The sequence below is a fragment of the Amblyomma mixtum genome, chromosome 2 (genome assembly GCF_055824585.1).
Source record: "Amblyomma mixtum isolate Tamu chromosome 2, ASM5582458v1, whole genome shotgun sequence".
Classification (NCBI taxonomy): Eukaryota; Metazoa; Arthropoda; class Arachnida; order Ixodida; family Ixodidae; genus Amblyomma; species Amblyomma mixtum.
The window spans coordinates 315,726,313-315,744,844 of NC_143013.1; the positions used below are offsets into that span (position 1 = coordinate 315,726,313).

Here is an 18,532-nt window from a genome sequence, read left to right on the forward strand (position 1 = left end):
AGACAGAGTGCTCTCGGTGACTAAATAAATAAAGTATGCCTTTCAGGTTGTCTTGCTTTTCTACTTCTGTGTTGTAACTTTAGTGAAAGTGTACTGTGAACTGCATGTAATTGAAAAACATCTTTATTCGCTGGAAGATCCTTTATCCATGATGCACCCATTGTGGTGGAGACACTGCTAGTCACGTTGTTAACGATAATTCCCAGCTGCTAGTAGTAGCTAGTGTCATAATATTCAGGTGTCAGCTCTGCAAATGAACTTATTCTCTTTGTTTTTCAGATGTACAAACAATTTAGGCACAGACTGCACAGAAGTGACATTCAAGCCATCGACCAAACCTTTGCAAGAACTTCCCGAGTCATGCAATGTTCAAAACTGATGCGGCCATGCCGTGTCATTCTATGCAATATTCTTTGAAGCTGTACGTTTCAAGTGTTTCGTGTACATGTGTTCGCTTTGATGGGTGATTTTTTTTTTTCTGTGTGACTTTTGTTGATAGACTCAGCAAAGTGTTAAAAAGCGTCCCATTTGTGTTCACGTTAATTCACTGTGTTCCATTTGATATGTTTAATATAATGCAGTAGTTTGCATTTGATAACTTTCTAGTCAGTGACATGGGGCTTCACCTCTCATTTTGTGCTTGTTTTCATGGTTCATAATAGTGTTTGCAGGTTTCCTTCCTGTGATGTCACTTCGAGACTGCACATATTATTGTCATTTTGGTGTCAACATTTTGTGAATTAAATATTGAGTTTGGTTTTCGACAAAGTTTCTGTTGGTCTTCTGTGTATTTTTTTTTCTTTTGCAGCTTTTACACTCTGGCTGTTTGTACTCCTGTTAAATGCGAAGAATATTTGACACTGCTTGCCTTAGTATGAATTAATAAATTTTTTTAAAAAATGCGTAATTTGCTCATAAGAGCAATGGTGCTTTTGTTAGCCCACAAACAGTATACAATCATGTTTGGTCCTGCTTAAATCATGAGAAGTATAGTTTGGTAGGAATATGTGTATGTCAGCTCTGTGAACATAGTTGTAGTGTTCTGATGCAGCATGCTTTCTTAGTTCTATCAAAATTGTCAAAAATGGGGTTCAGTTGCATTTGCAGTTCGACAGACATTGTCTCAAGCAAACAGCTGAAAGTAGACTTTGGTAATCATTAATTTTATCCTTGAGGTTTCTGTTATGACTGGATTTTTTTTTATTCAGCAATGAATTCTCCTCCAGTGTAATAACGTTTGGGCGTGCCAGTAAGTAGAAGTATTCCTGGCTAATAGCCTTTGAATTAGTAGAGCTGCAGTTCAAAAGTATGGGGGGTGGACAGCTGCTCTTGTGAGTAGATTTCCTTTGTCCATTCAAGAGAACACAGTGTTAAAGCAACCATCTTTATTACAACATTTGAGGGGGGGGGGGGGGGGGGGCGAAGGAGGTCCTTTGCTAGTTGAACAAAACAGACTGCAATCCACAAAATTTAAGGCGTTGAGAATGTGTACCCGCAGCCATAGGCGATGTTTTCCACCCAAAAGTTGGGCCATTTCCAAAGGAGCTCGCTGCCAGCCAAGAGTGGCTCATGAATTTCGTAACGTCACGTCCAAACGGTAAATTGGTCCCATCGAAAAACAAAGGAAACACATTCTTCCTCTTCCTCGCATAAGCAAGTACGCCGACTGCAACAAGCAACGCGTGAGTTTTGAAATTCGTGCGTGTTCACGCACGCTCGAATACGTCGCGAAACCGTGCGCGTCGATTCGTCACGATCACTTTTTTTTTTCTTTTTCTACTTTGGTTAAAGGTGAAGCAGGCTGCCCGTCGCAGCCTCGGCGCGCCGTGTACTCTTCCTCGTTCACGTATATGAGGTCACGCGGCATATGACCTCACCATCCAGTCGGAGATCCCCGAACCCGCCTCGCGGCAGCCAGCGGTGGTTTCCGCGCCGCAGTTCCACAACACTGGGCGCCTGGTAGTCGCCGGTTTTTGCTGCCTGTGTCCGTGCGCGTATGTCTGCCGACCACTTTCGCCTGTGCGGCGGCAGCGGCTCACGCTCCTCTTGCTCTCACCGCGTCCCCAGCGTTTTGTGTCCAAGTCTGAGCCGATTAGACTCTGCTGGCGGGAACAAGAGGTAGTTCTCTCTACGACTGCTCCGCACCGGCCGCGTCTCTGTCTCGCCCGCGCTCGCTGCTCCCGCCAGGCCAAGTGGTTGTCTGCATGCGTGTGCGTGCGTGACTCTGTGCCAAGGTAGTTTTTGGAACAACGCTCCGCTGTTCTATTCTTGCGGTTCATCCTTAGCCTTCGGAGCTCGTGTTGCGCGGCACCACTCCTACGCCGACACCTCGAGCGATCTACGATGGAGGATCTAGGTGAGCAGCCGTTCGCTTGTTCTTTATTTACTTTTGGCTGAGCAAGAAGACGGGTGCGTTGGCCTGGACACCACTGGTTTCGAGACGGGCGTGCAATGTCTGGCGCGTTGTGTTGGCCAGTCCTTCCGCACGCTCCTTCGAGGTGCGTGACGGGCATAAAGCCCAGGTTGTGGACGGCAGCAGCAGCAGCAGCTCGGAGCGCTCCTTCGTTCTTCTCTTGGCACTGGGATTGACCGGCCGTCTTGAGCACTGCCAAGGCCGCCGGACGACCTTGTTCAGTGACACGGCTTCCCTGAAAAGCTAGCCGTCCACTTCAACGCCCGTGTTCACGTACGATTGATTTATTGCCACCATGGGCCCCGTTGGTGACAGAGATGCTAGTTTTTCAGTTTGAGGTTCTTGGAGCTGGAAAGTTGAAACCTTGCACGTAGTAAAGAAAAGAATGTGCAGCACTAGTTGCTGATAGATGTACTGCTGTGCTCCTTCTGAGTGTTCAAAAGTGTCTGACTGTAACGTGCAAGCTGTCCTGCTCATTGCGAGAACGGTAGCTTAGTGCTGAAGTGTTGTCAATATTTTGTAGCGCCTTTTCTTTACACACTGCCATGCATGAGTCGCCACCATGCCAGCACATGCCAGCTGTAAAACGCGCATTTAGTCGCCGCGTCATTATAACTTTTCTGACGTTGATATAAGGAGTAGTTTTGCATGCGTATTTTTTTTTTTTTTCGGAGATACTGAGGTAAGCTTGTGTAGCAGGTGTAATATTACCCCTCTAGCCCGAGCGGAGTCAAGTAGCAATCGTCGCCGTGTGCAAAACCACCTCGGGGTCACTTCGGCGATATCCGTCGGACGTTGAGATAATGTGTCGAAAGGTTTCAGTTTGGCGTGTTGCTGAACCTTATTTTGTTATGGCCATTTCGCCGAAGCAATCGCAGTATGTAACGTTCACGCTACTGCTGGAACTGAAACCAAAGCTTGCCGTGAATAACCAGCATAAATCATCGACGATGGCTTGAAGAGACGCTTTTTCATTTTCTTGCTTATATTCGAACATGATCCTTTCTTTCTTTTTTTTTTTGTGGGGGGGGGGGGGCAGACTATGAGCTGCAGAAGTGTAACCGCGCGTCTTCATGTAATCTTTCTCATACTGGAGCGTAGTAAACGCGCGAAACTGGCCGTGCTTGTCAGCGTGTGATCGAAGCGACGGCGTGGCAAGGAAGTGCATTTGCGGTTATCGTCTTTTGTTTTGATCTTATCGCTTATCGTCTTGATTTTTTTTTCGGTCACAGCTGCTTATCGAAGCAAGTCTGCTGCCTTAAATTTGAAAACAGCTTGCAAAGAAAAATACACCCTAGTGTTTTGTCCCATGTCCCAGACGTTCCGAAAACTCTGGCTTCGCCACACTTTCTGGTTTGCTTGTTATCAACCGCCTCATCTGCGTGGTTATTAATTCTACTGAAACATTTTACGGACCATGTTTCGGGGACAACAGCTGGCTTGTAGAGGCAATATAAGCCCTGAAAGAACACTGTCTAGGACTGGCTGCATGGCAGAACCTCGGAGCTGCATCACCGAGGCGGGCAGATACGCATATACTACGTGACAGGCGTCTCGATAACGGTCTTTCGCCATTCGTCCAACGACCCTTTTCAATCAAGGCGCCAGAACACTTGTGAAGCCGAACAAAACAAGTGACCGTGACGTGATTGTGTTTGGAGCGAATTTCGCCAGATTGCTGCGGTTCTACAGGGTCGCGCTTTGTGAAAACCGTTGCTTAATTCTGCAACAGTGCCGGGACGCAAATTGAACGTCTGCTGGGCTGTTATGTCAAGCCAAATATGCAATGGAATATGCGCGTCAAAGGTGCATCTCAAAGGTCACGAGAAGGCGTTGTGCGTAACCATGTATAGTTTGGTTGGGGTGAGCCGTGCGTTTTGGACAGTTTAGCAATTTTCTTGTTAGACCGCGCGGCGGTGTATAAATCAAGGGTGCCCCGTAGTTTCACACACATGCCAGTTTTGCAGCACCAGGTTGTTTTTTCTGCCGGATTCCTTGTATAATCGGCGCGTACCGGATAAGCGTGATAATTGCTTTATGAGTGTTTAACGTCCCAAAGTGACTCAGACTATGAGGGACGCCGTAGTGAAGGGCTCCGGAAATTTCGACCAACTGGGGTTCTTTAACGTGAACTGACATCGCAGAGTACCTGGGCGCCTAGAATTTCGCCTTCATCGAAATTCGACCGCCGCGGCCGGGATCGAAACCGCGTCTTTCGGATCAACAGCCGAGCGCCGTAACAACTGAGCCACCGTGGCGGCAATTGTGTGCCGTAATGGTCAGTAGAGTTCATTCCGTAATTTGTGTTCAAGGCAGCGCTGCTGCTCAAACCGAGACCGTGGGTTCGATATCTCAATACTGCGTCCACACTCGGGAAAATGACGGAGAACTATTATAGTTATAGGTACCGGCGCAACTTAAAAAAAAAAAAAAAAAACGTTTAAATGGATCTGAAGCCTTTGACTCGGAACACTTCGCAGCGTGAAACCCTGAAAAAATTTCATTCGTCACATTCCGTACTTCTGCTCTGCAGGAGATGATGGTAGAAGCGTGGCATAGTGCTGCCCTTGCAGAAAACACCCGGGCTTCCTGGTGATGAATATAGGATCTCTCTCATCCTGGCATTCATCATCAGGCCAGATCCTCTATCTCTGGTGGCGCCGCATGCTTTGTGCCGCATCGCGTCGTCAGACCTCCATCCGCTGAGGAATGAGTCTTCGCAATCCAGATAAGGCAAGAATTCGACAACGTATACGCCACGATTTCGGCTCCATCGCTGTGTGCTTATCTCTGGGCCCTCGGAATGTATGACGGTCTACGTGACTCAGCCGTGCGGCTTGCCCCCAGTGCTTGCAGCCACAGCGGAAATGATGCGGCCCTGCTTGCATGTATGTATACTACGCCCGGCCGCTCATGTCTTGTTCCGTCACGCGCCGTATACGGCTCGATCGGTTTCACGGCTTCCTCTTTTCACTCGCGTGTCGGTTTTGACAGAAATCCGCGATGACGCGTCGATCCCCTTTCCTCCGGTGTGTTTCACACGTCCGTCGTGTCCTCTTTACCTTGTCCCGGCATGGGACTCCGTTTTGTTTTGAAATGCGCATCGTGATGTGAGGGTCGATGTACAGGTATTGTGGCGCTATAAAAAGGAACAAACACATCAGGATAACTCGTCCGATCATTGCTCCGTAAGTATAAAAGAACTAAGAGCACGCTTGTTTTCCGCGGTAGCGCAGTGGCTGTAGCGTTCGGCTGCCGTGCCCAAAGCTGTGTGATGGGCCGCACTTCGATGGGGGCGAACTGCAGAAACACAGGTGCGCTGTGCGATACCTATTCACGTTAAATAACTCCAGGTGGTACTGAATTAGTCCTGAGTCCATGCTTACGGCGTCTCAGTCCATGCAGTTTCGGGGCGTCAAACACCACATACCATGTCATAGCGTCTTTTCTCATCTAACCCGCCGCGGTGGCTCAGGGGTTACGGCGCTCGGCTGCTGGCCCGAAGGACGCGGGTTCGATCCGGCCGCGGCGGTCGAATTTCGATGGAGGCGAAGTTCTAGAAGCCCGTGTACTGTGCGATGTCAGTGCACGTTAAAGAAGCCCAGGTGGTCGAAATTTACCGGAGCCCTTCACTACGGCGTCCCTCATAGCCTGCGTCGCTTTGGGACGTTAAACCCCAACAAATCAAATCAAACAAATATTTTCTCATCTGCACAAGTAACACCCATGAGTAGTTTTCAACTTCTGTGCATAAGTGATGCAGTTCGTTCTTTTCTACCGACAGAGTTCTCGTTTCCATTATGTATCTAGCCGTACAGTAGCAGGCTACATGCGATGCCCAAACACTGTGGGCCTTTTTTGTTTGTTTGCTTGTGTTCTTTATGGTTTATGTGGTTTAACGTCCCAAAGCGACTGAGGCTGTGCGCGACGGCGTAGTGAAGGGTTCCGGAAATTTCGACCACCTCGGGTTCTTTAACGTGCGTTGTCTTCTTCATGGCGAGCGAATACCTGTTACGGCTGTATCATAAGTTGTAAAATAAATTGTATCCGACACTCTCTGCCTACTCGGTCGTGCTGCAGCGCTTCAATTAGTTCATAAAACGCGCAAATTGTTAAAACATCTGGCAACGTTGTCGGTGCGTGTTTAACTTTACTTTGCGTCGAGAAATACTAAACGGCATGCCATTTTCGTCATGCTAGCATCGATACGTTAAGTTGATCACCAGTGTACCACGCCGTTAGCTTAGCCAAACATAATTAAGTCGAGCAGCGCACTAACTAGCGGCCAAACTATATACGTTTGTTGACACGACTTTTCTTTGGGGCAGTTTTTCACCAAGTTTTGCCCATATATTTCTCGCTTGGGGGCTGTGTGCGGCGCGTCATGGCTAGCGTGCCTGTCGAACACAGGCACGAGAGCATATTCAACCAATTGCTTCGCGCGCCCCGTGAGAGCTGGCTTGTTTCACGAAAAAAAAAAAAAAAGAAAGAATACCCTTTCTGCGTTAGCTCGGGATACAGCCGGGGCAGAACACTCCTCGAGAGTAAAAAGGACGCGCTTGCCCGAAGATCACGGTAAACCGTGGAAAGAAGCGAAAAAAAGAGGAGCTGAACAAGAACAAAAAAAAAAAACTCGTTTCAGTTCGCAGCAGCCAGTTCCGGCAGTCATTATTTGCTCCGTAATATGTGTTCAGCTTCGGGCGGTTGGCCCGTGTAAACAGTACAGGACGGCCGAAGTCGTCGCGGATTGGCCTCGGCTGGTGCAACAGCGGGTTGCTGCTTCCCCCACCCCTGCCTCCGCTTATTTGTTTTGCGTTTTTGTTCGGGCGGTGGGTTGTGTCACTCGCCTTTTGCGCCCTGATGGATGGATTGTTGACTGACGACCGCGGGGGCTGTGTCGAAGACTGCGGTTTCCTAAAATTCTCCCACGTCTCTCCTGTCTCTTCGCCTTGTCCCGCCGGAGACCTTTGAAAGAAAAATTTTGTTCCGTTTCCGTCTTTTTTCTTCCTTTCCTTTTTTTTTTGTTTTCCGTCTCTTCTTTTGAAATCCGTCTAACTTTTTAGCGACACAAAAATCTGTGCCATCAACATACCGCGTAGGAGTGACAAAGGGCAGCAACCTCTTGGAGTATATGAGACGCGCTGCAGGGATTCCGTGTCGTTGCGAAATTCGCTTCGTTAGCGATGCTGTCAGCGAAGTCTCGTCTGCACTGCCAGCGCTACGCGTACGGCGCCTTCTTAAAAAGAAAGCTTTTTTTTTATTGATCCCTTTCCTTATTTGGCGGGGAAGGTGTTTCGAAGCAACGCACGTCGCTCGCGAAAACGGAATACGTACGGGCTGGGTCTCTCCCCAAAGCGCTGCGTGCCGCACAAGACGCCCGTGAGAAAAAAAAATAAAAATCAACGGTTGTGAGCTATTATAACTCAGTGCAGTCTGCCCAGCGTCCGGCCAGAGACAGTTTCGGGCGTTTAGCCAACTCTCGGTGCTTTCTCGCGCGTATTTGCACACTGCACGTGCCGTTTGCGGTTACACGCGACTGACTGCCCTGGGGCGGGGCGCTCGTTTAGTTGGCAACGCTGGAAATGGATTCGCGACCCGGGCGGGACGACTCGACGCAGAACGGGTGCGAGTATTGTGAATGGGAGCACTGTGGAACGAAATTAGATTTTCCTCCTGCATTTAACTTGGAGGCATTAAATGAACCGCGCGTCTGGAGGAAAACTATTTAAAAAGGCTCAAAAACTGTACCTCTGAACCATGCTTATGGATTAATCGTTGACTGTGTGCTGATAAATTGTTCTGGTTTGTATTGCTTCTAATTGTGCGCAGGCGCACGTGCGAGTGATGGGCTGAAAATGTCACGCAGCCCGTGTAGAAGTGTAAACCGTGCCTTGTGATTTCTTCGAGGGGCTTCTTTAGGCACTGGAACTGGTTTAGCGACCGGTGTCTGCGCTGGAATATGAGTCTGAATGTCAGTAAAAGTAATCACTTCAGTTTCTCAAATAAAGAATCGAACCTCAAACAAAGTTGAAAAACTAACAATAGAAAGCTTGTCAGAATGCAAGTACCTTGGTGTTTATTTCACGCAGAAGCTTTAACAGAACGTGCTTACAGATCCACAGTCAATAACCAAGGCAAGGAAAATGTTTTTTTCTATCCATAGAAATTTCAAAGTGCGTCCAAGGAGGTTATAGAAACACAATTATTTGCACGTGTGATGTATCCTCGATTACGCATGCATTATTCGGGACCCATATCAGGACTCTGATTCAACCAAGAGAAAAACTCCAAAATCAGGCTGCGCGCTTCGTCTCCTGTAACTATAACCCCTTTTCAAAGCGTCACCGAGTGTCGAAGGCCTTGCTGTGTTGGGAAACGTCAAGGGCCAGAAGAAAAAAAATGGGGCTCTTTTTCTTCCACTTTATCTTATGTAATCAAACAGGTACTGATAAGCGTGGCTACGTGTCGTAGCTGCCTCGACTCGGCACGACCGCTCCAAGAAGTTGAAGAACGCGACTGCAAAACAAATTTTGTCAAATCTTTTTTTTTTTTTTTTCAAAAACAGTGAAGCACGGGAACTTGTTGCAAGAAGAGTATGTTTCAGTCTGTAATAATGATATTTATTGTAAACTATATTTGTTAGAGTGTATTATTATTTCCGTTTTTGAACTTTCAGTTACCCTTGATAATGCGAACTTATTGTTTTGTTTTACCTTGATATTAACTATAGCTGCCGCGGTGGCTGAGCGGTTATGGTGCTCGGCTGCTGACCCGAAAAATGCGGGCTCGGTCCCATCTGCGGCCGTCGCATTTCGACGGAGGCGAAATACTTGAGGCACGTGTGCTGTGCGATGTTCCCAGACGGTAGAAATTATCTGGAGCTCCTCCACTACGGCGCCCCTAATAGCCTGCGTTGCTTTAGGACGTTAAACCCCATAAAACCATAAATCTTGAAGTTAACCCTGTTTTATGTACTTTGTTGCTCATTATTGTGAACAATTACCACACCGTTCATAATCTGTCTCCCGTGCAGTAATGCCCCTGAGGCGACGCAGGTATTCCGCAAATAATAAATAAAATTCCGGCGTACCAGAATAAGGATGACTCGCCGCAAACGTTGATTTGGGACGAAACTTCGCCTTTAGCGCCGCTCGTGGGAGGGAATTCGCACTGAGCCCGGAATAGGGTGCCTCGATGCTGGCATCGAGGCACCCTAGCTCGGAAGAGGCGAGCCCTTGAGACCTTTTATTTTTTGTGTGTGGGCTGGAGGGGGGGGGGGGGGGGGGGGAGTAACTGCCAGACTCTTCGCCTTCTCCAGCGGCGAAGAACTGTCAGCGATAAGTGCCCTACACGCATTGTCATGGGTGCGCTCCCTGGCCGGACCGCGTGATCGCAGATGGCTTACTGTGGAGAGTGCTCACTCGCCGGCTCAGGTGTCTGTAGTTCTCGGCTACGACATACTGGAACGCCGTTTACATTCACACAATATGTTGTGCGGCTGTTTGGTTCAGTTTCTGAGAAGCCATGCATGAGATTGCGCGAACTTGACGACACGCATCAAAAATGTCTGGATGTGCCAGATCCACACGAACATCTGGGCCGGCGAGTGGGCACTGGCCCCGTGTTCTTACCACGTGGTGCCGCGGTTCGCGTAAATCTGTTGCATGGGTTTTTTAAATGCACTGTTTACTGCGGACGTCCCTCGTGCGGCTGTCATTGTGGAAAGGCTTGCAAAATCGGTCGTAGAACATTGATTCTGCCGGCAGTTCCGGGAAGGTGTTGGAGTCAAAGGGAATGCTCCTCCTTAGGCGGAGAGTGCCCGCTGATCCGGATCAAGAGAGAGAAATCACTAGAAGAATAAGGATGGGGTGGAGCGCATATGACAGGTTCCCTCAGATCATGATTACCAATACAACAGCTATACAACAGCTGTATCTTACCGGTACTCGCCTATGTGGCAGAAGCGTGGAGGCTAACAAAGAGGGTTCGGCTTAAGTTAAGGACAACGCAGTGAGGTGGTGGTGGTGAAAACTTTTAATTACTGAAATAGAGTTTGGGAGCCACAGAGTGGCCCCGCTACATGGTCAGCGTCCCTAGTCCGAGACACCGCATGACAATGCCCCGTCTCTCGCCCGTTTCACCAGAGCCCTTTGGGACTCAAGCGAGGAGCAGTTGAGGAGGGCAGTCTCCCATGCCTCTCTGGAAGGGGTAGGGGAAGGGGGGAGGTGGGGATTTTGAGTACATGCCCACACCATGTGGAAGATATCACAGGTCTCCCCACAGTGCGGGCATCGCCCATCCGTGTTAGGATCGTAATGCTTTAAGATTGCAGGACAGAGTAGAGTACCTATCTGCAGGCGCCTTAAGGTTCGCTCCTCCGTCTTACTCAGCCCCTTTGCAGGGGCCGGGAAAAGGCGGTGGATGTCGCTATAATGCGTTATAATTTCCCTGAATCGCAGCAGCGGCTGGTTAGTCTCCGAGCCAGAAGAGCTGGGATGAGGAGCCCGGTGTGCTATGGAATGAAAAATGATAGGTGTAACGTTAAGAGACCGAAGGAGGGCAGATTGGGTGACGGAACAAACGCGGTTTAATAACATCCTAGCTGAAATCAAGAGGAATAAATGGGCTGGGCTTGGGCAGGGCATGTATTGCGAAGGCAAGATAACCAAGCGCAGCAGGGGGCAACAGAAAGTTAGGTGGGCGGATGAGATTAAGAAGTTTGCAGGGAATACGGTGGCCGCAGCTGGCGAAGGACGAGACATGGAAGAGGCCTTTGCCCTGCAGTGGGAATGGTCAGGCTGCTGCTGGTGATGATGATGTGACGGTTCGTGCGCGTGCACCGGAGCAAGACTCCGGTCAGTGGCTTTTCCTGGAGACTGCTGACCGCGCCATCCTGGCATCGTGTCCCCGCGTAACGATTCCCATAGTTAGTTGGACAAGGCGGGAAACAGAGCGGGGTACGGTACCAGAAAGAGGCACATGTTACCATATTTGTAAGGCGCCGGCGGCTCCGTTTGTACGGGGCTTAAGTGGCCCGTTCATTGCGACCCTATCGGGAATCGAAGGGGGAGTTGACAAAGCCAGCTGCCGCGGAGTTGAAGGCCTTCAGAGGGCGGCGAAGGAGGGCCGGGTCAACAAAGATGCCGATGTGTGAAAAGGAAGAGGAGGAGCGGCCGGAGGAGAGTGCGTTTGTATCCGCTATGCACCCTGGCCAATCCCCCGCCGTGGTTATGTGCCATTCAGCCTGAGGACATCATCATCATCGTCATCAACGCAGAAGACTGGGGACTGGCCGTTGCTTGAAATCGGCTGCCACCAACGCGTCCCCCCCCCCCTCCCCCCTTACTCCTGTCAGCTTGGCGTAAAACGACCAGCTGAAGACGAAAGCAGCGCAATTTCAAGGAATCCCCCGCCTGGCTGCGACAGACATCCAGCCCTTTGCCAACGAAGCCCCAGTGAAGTGACGATGAACCCAAAGTCCCGAAGCGACATCAAGCTGTTTATCTAATTAAATATGCCTGGAATTCAGTTCTCGAGTCTTCTTCCATCTCCTAATGCCCAGTTTGGATCCAGGGGCACCGGCTCGTCACAGCGGTAACGCCGGCTTGTAGTCGCGGGCCAGGCAGCGTGGTCAAACTCGAGCGTGTTGCTTGGTTATTAAACTGACAACGGTTGTTTGGCAAGGTTATACCGTGCTGATCATGATTAACCTCAGTTGCTTTAGGAGCTGGCCGCTGGAGCGGTCGCCCTTTGTGAAAATAGTGGGCAGCTTTCATCTAAGACCTCGTTGAACCTCGCTAAGTCTCGTAACAAACGTTGACCGTCAACGTTCGTAAGGTGATGGCCATACTGTACCAAATATAACCTGATTATGGGATAAATTTGTTGAGAGGATCAGATGTTTTCGTTTCTCAGGTAATCATGAAGGTATACATGATAAGGAATCCGGCGGCCATCTTATGAGCCATATGTATCAGCAGCGCGAACACAAAACAGGAAGAAGAAGATAGTACAGAGCGCTTAACTATCTTCTCCTTCTTCTTCTTACTGTTTTGTGTTCGCGCTGCTGATACGGGACGTCGTGCTTCGATCGCTGGGTGCCTAGATTTGACCTTCAGCTGAGTTAGAGGTCAAACTATGAAAGAGAGAAAAAGAAATTGAATCAATGTCCATAACTGGGAGTCGGTACGCGCGGCTGCGCGAACAGATATCCTTTAAAACACGGCTCGTGTTAAACTGCACCACTCTCGCGCTGTGCACTGGAGAGAGAGCGTCGTCTTCATCAACTTCCATCTGCTCCGTCCCGCTCATCGTCGTCCTCTACGTAGCACAAATCCGTGCTTTCGCTCCGATTGGAATGTAGTAAACATTCTCTGTAGCTTTTATTTATAGGGGCTGTCTTTTGCCAAGAAGAAGCTCAGACCTTGTTGCACACGCGCTGGCTCCCGCGCCTGCTTCGGTTACATGTTCGAATAAGGACTGACAAAGCGCGGTTTAATACGAAGGCAGTTACTGTAGATGCTGCAGACTGCCCGGAGTTACAGGCCACAGCGGCGCATTGACGATTGGAAGACCGCTTTTCCGAGCGAATCATGTCGGGCTGTGTACGCTTGAGAGAAAGTTGTTCTATGGCATCGCTTCTCGACGGCAAGCGGCTTCCTGGAAATTTTATCGCCTGAGGACTTGTTCCGTTCTCGGAGCGGTCACCTCTGCGTTAGCACACACGTCGCTGCCAAGCGCTGCTTTCACCCGTTGCAATCGCCCGGCCTCTGAGGAGGATGTGTAATTGCACAATTAGGATGATTGAGCAGCCGGCCGTCTCAACCTGCCGCTGCGTCGCTTTATCTCTCTCATTTGCGATTACTTTCCACCTTTGGTAATCACAGCGATGCCCGTGACGTTTCGCTGCCAGCCGACGCCCACTGTTGTGCGCGAGTGAGGATTTCCGCTGATTGCCACTTCGTTTTTTTATAGTGGCTACCGAGGCGCTTCATGTGATGCTGTAACGAGAGAACCGTCGCGACTTCGTCCCCTTCACACCGCCTCACCTTGTCTCGCGGCCGCGTGCACATGCGCGCGAAATGGCGCAACCCGGCTTTATTATGCGCACGTGTGTTGCGTAACTGCGCGCTAATTGTGCGGACCGTATAGCGTGCTGCCGCGTTGTTTCCTTTCCTCTTCTGGCGTTCGGCGCAACGCTTGCGACCTTCGCGCGGCCCCGATGCGCGCGGCGATAGCGCGTAGCCTTTGCGCCTCGCACGGATAACCCGAGGACGCCAGTCTTGATTAACGACCGACACGTTAGTGTGCCGAGGTTCGATATGGTAACGGAAAAATCTGGCACGGTGGCAAAACGAGAAGGAAGGGGGGCTCTCGTATCGCTCCTGCGCCCCAGCGCGCACAGGTGTCTAATCCCATGCGTGGCAAGTATGAGCGGCTGGCGTCGCTCCATGCGAAACCAGGGCGGCTGCCATGTGCTACACCTCCGAGAGCAGGCGATGTGTGAGTTCGATGACGTCATTGGCGCTTTCTGGCGGGCTGCCCAGACATCGTCGCGCTGCATTAGCTAGCGTGAGAAGATTATTCTTTTTTTTTACTTGGCTCGAAAGCATTTTTTTTTTTTTTTGTGACGACTCGTTTCAAAGGTAAAGGCTGTAAGCATCACTGTCTTCAGATGGCTGCAATTCATCGCCACGTATGACAAAAGTAAAGATATCGCCAGATATACGAAATGGAAAGGCGGCGTGTGAAGAGCTGCGCTCAAATTTCGCACTTTCGACTATCGTAATCGTCTATCTTTTATTTAAATTGATGGTGATGAAGTGGTCTTATTGTAAGCGTGTTTTGTAAAACAAATGTTTCACACGAGGGTCCACTTGGCCCACGCCAGTATTCACTGCTTTTTCTTCTCCTCCTTCCTTCCCATTTTGTACTGCTTCACTGCTGCGGGAGTTGGGGACGGGTGCTTTGCACGCGGGGTTATCGTGCGTTTTCGCATTTGTTGAAGTGCAGCCGCCGGATAAGGATGAGAATATCCCCCGTGTTTACGTTCTGTCGCGTAGCCAAAGCTGTCGCCGTGCTGCTGCTGCTGCCTGTCTTTTGCTAACGCCTGAGATGTGCGCTAACGTCGGAGACCTGCAGAATCTGTGGCAACCCGGGCTACCGAAGCATTACAGCTGGCGCACACTCGCGTGCCTGGCGCTGGTCACGTGATGACACGTCACGGTCACGGGACTCCGAAACTGTCGCAGCTGAGGCTCCCCTTGGGCTCCCTGTAACAGATTTGGTTTAAAAAAAAAGAATAATAAAGGAGGCAGTGTTGCGCCATATCGGCCTGCGCCAGTAGCTGAACTCCGTATGGCCTGTGAGCACCGCAAGGCTTTATCGCTCGGCCATATGCATGGCCCGACCCTATCAACATCACCTCCTAAGACTGGCGTCTGACGCGCGTCTTGAGGCACGGAAATAGCACCTTTTTTTTTTTCTCTCTCTCTCCCTCTCTGCTGCTGAACGCATGCCTGCCTTGCGTTTTGCAGCGCGCTGCCTTGAAATAATAAAGCCCATCGGCGAGGAGGAGGGCATGCAGTAACTATATGGGTCGCCGCCGCTGCCAGCTGCGCGCGCACATCCGGCGCAGCCGCCGCCGCCTTGAGGAGTGATTAACCCAAATTGAGGCGACCCGTCTCTCGGGTTAACTAACCCATCTCTGCGTCCCACCGACCCGCAGATTAGCCCGTGCACCGCGGCGGCGAGCAACTATGCCAGAGCTGGGGCGGGGTACAGCAGTCGGCGTGTTGAAAACAAAATGCCTGTGAAAAAAAGAAAGAAAAAAAGTGAACATTTGGTTTGACACTCCGTGGCTTCTCCTTCCTCTTTGGATCTTTTCAGTTCCTGTACCGCTTTTTGTTCCTTTTTTTTTTAATAGTCATCGCGCACTAAGGGCGTTTATAGCCTGACTGTATACAGCAATTTCGATGAAATGCCAGCGTGCGCTATCCGAACACCCGTGGTCCATGCTCGCGTTGAAGTGCGAAGGTACTTCAAATCATGTGGAGCTTGCCGCGAATAAATGTGTGGGTCGAGCGAGTACTCTGTTCAGAGCCGCGAAGCCCGGTTTGTTCGAAAGTATGACGAGGACCCTGCGGTGTATAATGAAATCCCGTATTGTTGTATATCCCCCCTCAGAAAGAAAGGCTTTTGTCGAAACCAGGTCACCGCTCGGCAAGTATGATCACCTTGCGACGCAGTGCACGAAACATACCTATGCTTTGCGAAGCCCCTTTCACGTTCCGTCTCGGACATGTTCACTCGCCGGCATCAGTATTGCAGCGTGTCGCGCATGTGCCTCGAAGAGCTGCAGACACGCGGTTATGCTGCCTACCTGTTCGCGCCGCGACCCACAGAAGAGAAGCAGCAAACCGGATGGCGCCCTGCACGCCGTGGGAAACCAGATGCGGTCACTGCCAACATTTTCACTCCACTTTCTCCTCCTCTGCAGTAACGACCGGATCCGGCGCGCCACTGTTTCTTCCACGCGCAGCCGTCGTACATGCACACGTCTTTCGCACCTCGCAGCAGCATCAGGAGTCGAGGGACGCGTTTTCGGCCGTCACGTGCTTCGCAGCAGCGTGGGCCGCCGAAACCTTGCTCGTGTACGCGGGCATTCGCACGCACGCACGACGCGCTGTTTTCCCGACGTGCGCGTGCGTGCGTGGATCACTCTCGCTCGCCACCTTGGTGCCTGCGCGCCGCAGCTCCTGACGTTCGCTCCAGAGCGGAGCCGTGCCCGCCGCCTTCCATTCATCCAAATAAGGACGGCGGCGTCTGTCGTGGCGGCGCGCGTGGGACGCGAACCCACACCTTCGTGTGCTGCGCGGGTACTCCCAAGGCTTTTCTTTCTCTTTTCACTTTTGTTTTTCACCGAGGCCCTGACGTTTGTTTCTCTTGCCTGCTCTGCGCACGGCACCCATCTTTGAGTTGGCGATGCCCGATTGCGGTCCTTTCTGCGACACGCGCGGTTCTCCCCTTTCTGTTTTTCTCCGTGCACCGGATCGTGCGTGCTGCGCTCTCTGTGTGGCCGCTGCGTTGTTGTACGCCTTCGTCGCTGTGACCGGCCGGATTGAACGGGAGCTGAGTGCGGGCAGCCAGACAGGGCACCATGACGATGGTAGCGCACATCACCTACACCCGAGAGGTGGAGGAGAAGGAGGAAGTGGAACGCAGAGCGCCGAGCAGTGAGTTTCCTCCTCTCTCTCCTTGGCTCCGAGCCCCGTGTATAGCTCCGAGGTCCGTTCCCTCTGCTGGTGCTCCCTGGCACGCGAATGATGAGGCGCCTAAAGCTACAGTACTTAACGTAGCGGACAGGTCTTTAGGGACAAGTCCAAGTAAAGGAATCCTTAGCCGGTAATTACAAACGTGAATGAGGAGAAAGAAAACTACAAATAACCACGTGGCAAGTTTAGAACGGAGCAATGAAAAGTGACCAGTCTCCCCGGAAAGTTGAAGTTCGCTCGTAATTGGGCTGCGTCGCCGGGGCTACTCGCTCCGCCGTTAACAAGGTCACCTCGAGGTCTCTGGAAGTTCATACGCATCAAGGGACATAGTTCGTGCTACGGTCTTCTATGTTCATTGCGTTTCGCGTCAGTTTCTTTGTCCCATCTGCTTGCGCGCCATTTTGCTTTGTTGTCTATGAGTCTATTCACTTAACGGCGTAGTAGATTTTGTTCAAGGGAGGTACTCACCATCAACGTTTACCAATAGGCTTATCCGTAGGGTTACGTAGGGAAGCTGCTCAGGTTCTTGTCCACTGACCGCGACAGATTTTCTTGAATTTAGCCTGTCTTGGAAAGCGAAGTAGCTCTCCTTCGCGTGGATCACTCTGGTGCATGCTAATAATGCAGGGCATTTGGTCATAGCCCGCTGGCTCATCGATACTGCGCCAATAAATGAGAGGGGCTCCGTGGAGGCCCAACGCTGCGGGGTTGGTCGCACGGCACACGTACCGTGCATGACGACCTAGTTCGTGGACCAGCAGCAGTGATGGCGGACCGCGCGTGTGCACGAGTCCCGGCCGCAGTGAACACCCAGTGGAGCGGGTCATCTTCGCTGCAGTCCTCGAGGGCATGCGCTCGGAAAACCGTGCCCTTGCTTTTGCGTGTGCATTCACTGAACTAGCTGATCTATTTTGCTCTATTTTGCCAAGCACCTCTTGGTAGGTCAAATGTTTAGGGGAATCCCCCAAGGTGGAGTAGATTTGTAATAAGGGAGTAATTACTCATTGGCATCCACCCGAGCGCAGTCATACGGCTACAAAGGAAAGCTATACAGCTTTCTCAGAAACTTCGCAGTTAAAGAAAAATTCGTCCTGGTCCGGGGTTCGAACCCAGGACCACCGCTACACCGGAGCAGTCGCTCTACCAATTGAGCTAACCAGGACGGTAAGCTTATGGTAGGGCGAGAGCGAATTGATCAATAACTCGAAGTGGGAACTGTGTTGGTCAAATGTTTAGGGGAATCCCCCAAGGTGGAGTAGATTTGTAATAAGGGAGTAATTACTCATTGGCATCCACCCGAGCGCAGCCATACGGCTACAAAGGAACAGCTTTCCTTTGTAGCCGTATGGCTGCGCTCGGGTGGATGCCAATGAGTAATTACTCCCTTATTACACCTCTTGGTAATGGTCATAGTCCTTCCGCGCACACGTAACGCGGTGTCTTGTAGCTGGAATTGCTAGCTACGTTTGTTGCTTTGCTAATTGAATGTCTAACTCAGGAAAACGGTTTAACAAAGCAGGACAAACACGAGGCACTGACGCGTAGTGCGGCTGCGAAAGCACACTTTTCTTTCGAGCGGCCGCATAAACTGCTGTTGGACGGCGACGCCTTCTTGGAACCCCTGTTATTGTATATAGGGCCGGTGTCTTGCGCACATTATGTGGCACGATTTGAAGTAAGTGCAGCCTTTGTGTACCCGTGACTGTCTGTAAATCGCGCTCAGTGTGTGTTTCCCGAAGGCTGCGAACGAGCGTAAGGGGCAAGGTATATAATACGTGACGCGAACGCGTGCGTAAGCACGGTTCGAGGACTATTTTGCGTGCCCAGGTGCATCGGCAGCACTCAA

The 18,532-nt window shown here is 50.8% G+C and overlaps 2 protein-coding genes and 1 long non-coding RNA gene across 8 annotated transcripts in view; 2 read left to right on the top strand and 1 right to left on the bottom strand.

The window, feature by feature from the left end:
* LOC149365057 (uncharacterized) overlaps window positions 1-771 on the top strand; it is a 58,651-nt gene extending 57,880 nt beyond the window's left edge. For all 3 annotated transcript variants that reach the window (XM_089575129.1, XM_089575132.1, XM_089575131.1), the window contains one exon: window positions 280-771. The gene's annotated coding sequence lies outside the window, so the exon portion shown is untranslated. The remainder of the gene's footprint in view (window positions 1-279) is intronic.
* The window catches only part of LOC149365058 (uncharacterized), a 43,408-nt gene that overhangs the window by 5,582 nt on the left and 19,294 nt on the right, over window positions 1-18,532 (bottom strand). The window contains exon 1 of one of the 2 annotated variants that reach the window (XR_016289253.1): window positions 15,795-17,063. The exons of the other annotated variant lie outside the window; for it this stretch is intronic. This is a non-coding gene — a long non-coding RNA (uncharacterized LOC149365058). Of the gene's footprint in view, window positions 1-15,794; window positions 17,064-18,532 lie in introns of those variants that run through there. 2 annotated transcript variants of the gene reach the window in all.
* Window positions 1,913-18,532, top strand: part of Pax (paxillin) — a 77,601-nt gene continuing 60,981 nt past the window's right edge. Inside the window, exon 1 of one of the 3 annotated variants that reach the window (XM_089575135.1) lies at window positions 1,913-2,356. In XM_089575135.1, coding sequence (XP_089431261.1) covers window positions 2,344-2,356 — 13 coding nt within the window. In that variant the 5' untranslated portion in view covers window positions 1,913-2,343. Of the gene's footprint in view, window positions 2,357-5,200; window positions 5,302-16,429; window positions 16,648-18,532 lie in introns of those variants that run through there. The other 2 variants (XM_089575133.1, XM_089575134.1) reach the window with 2 other exon arrangements.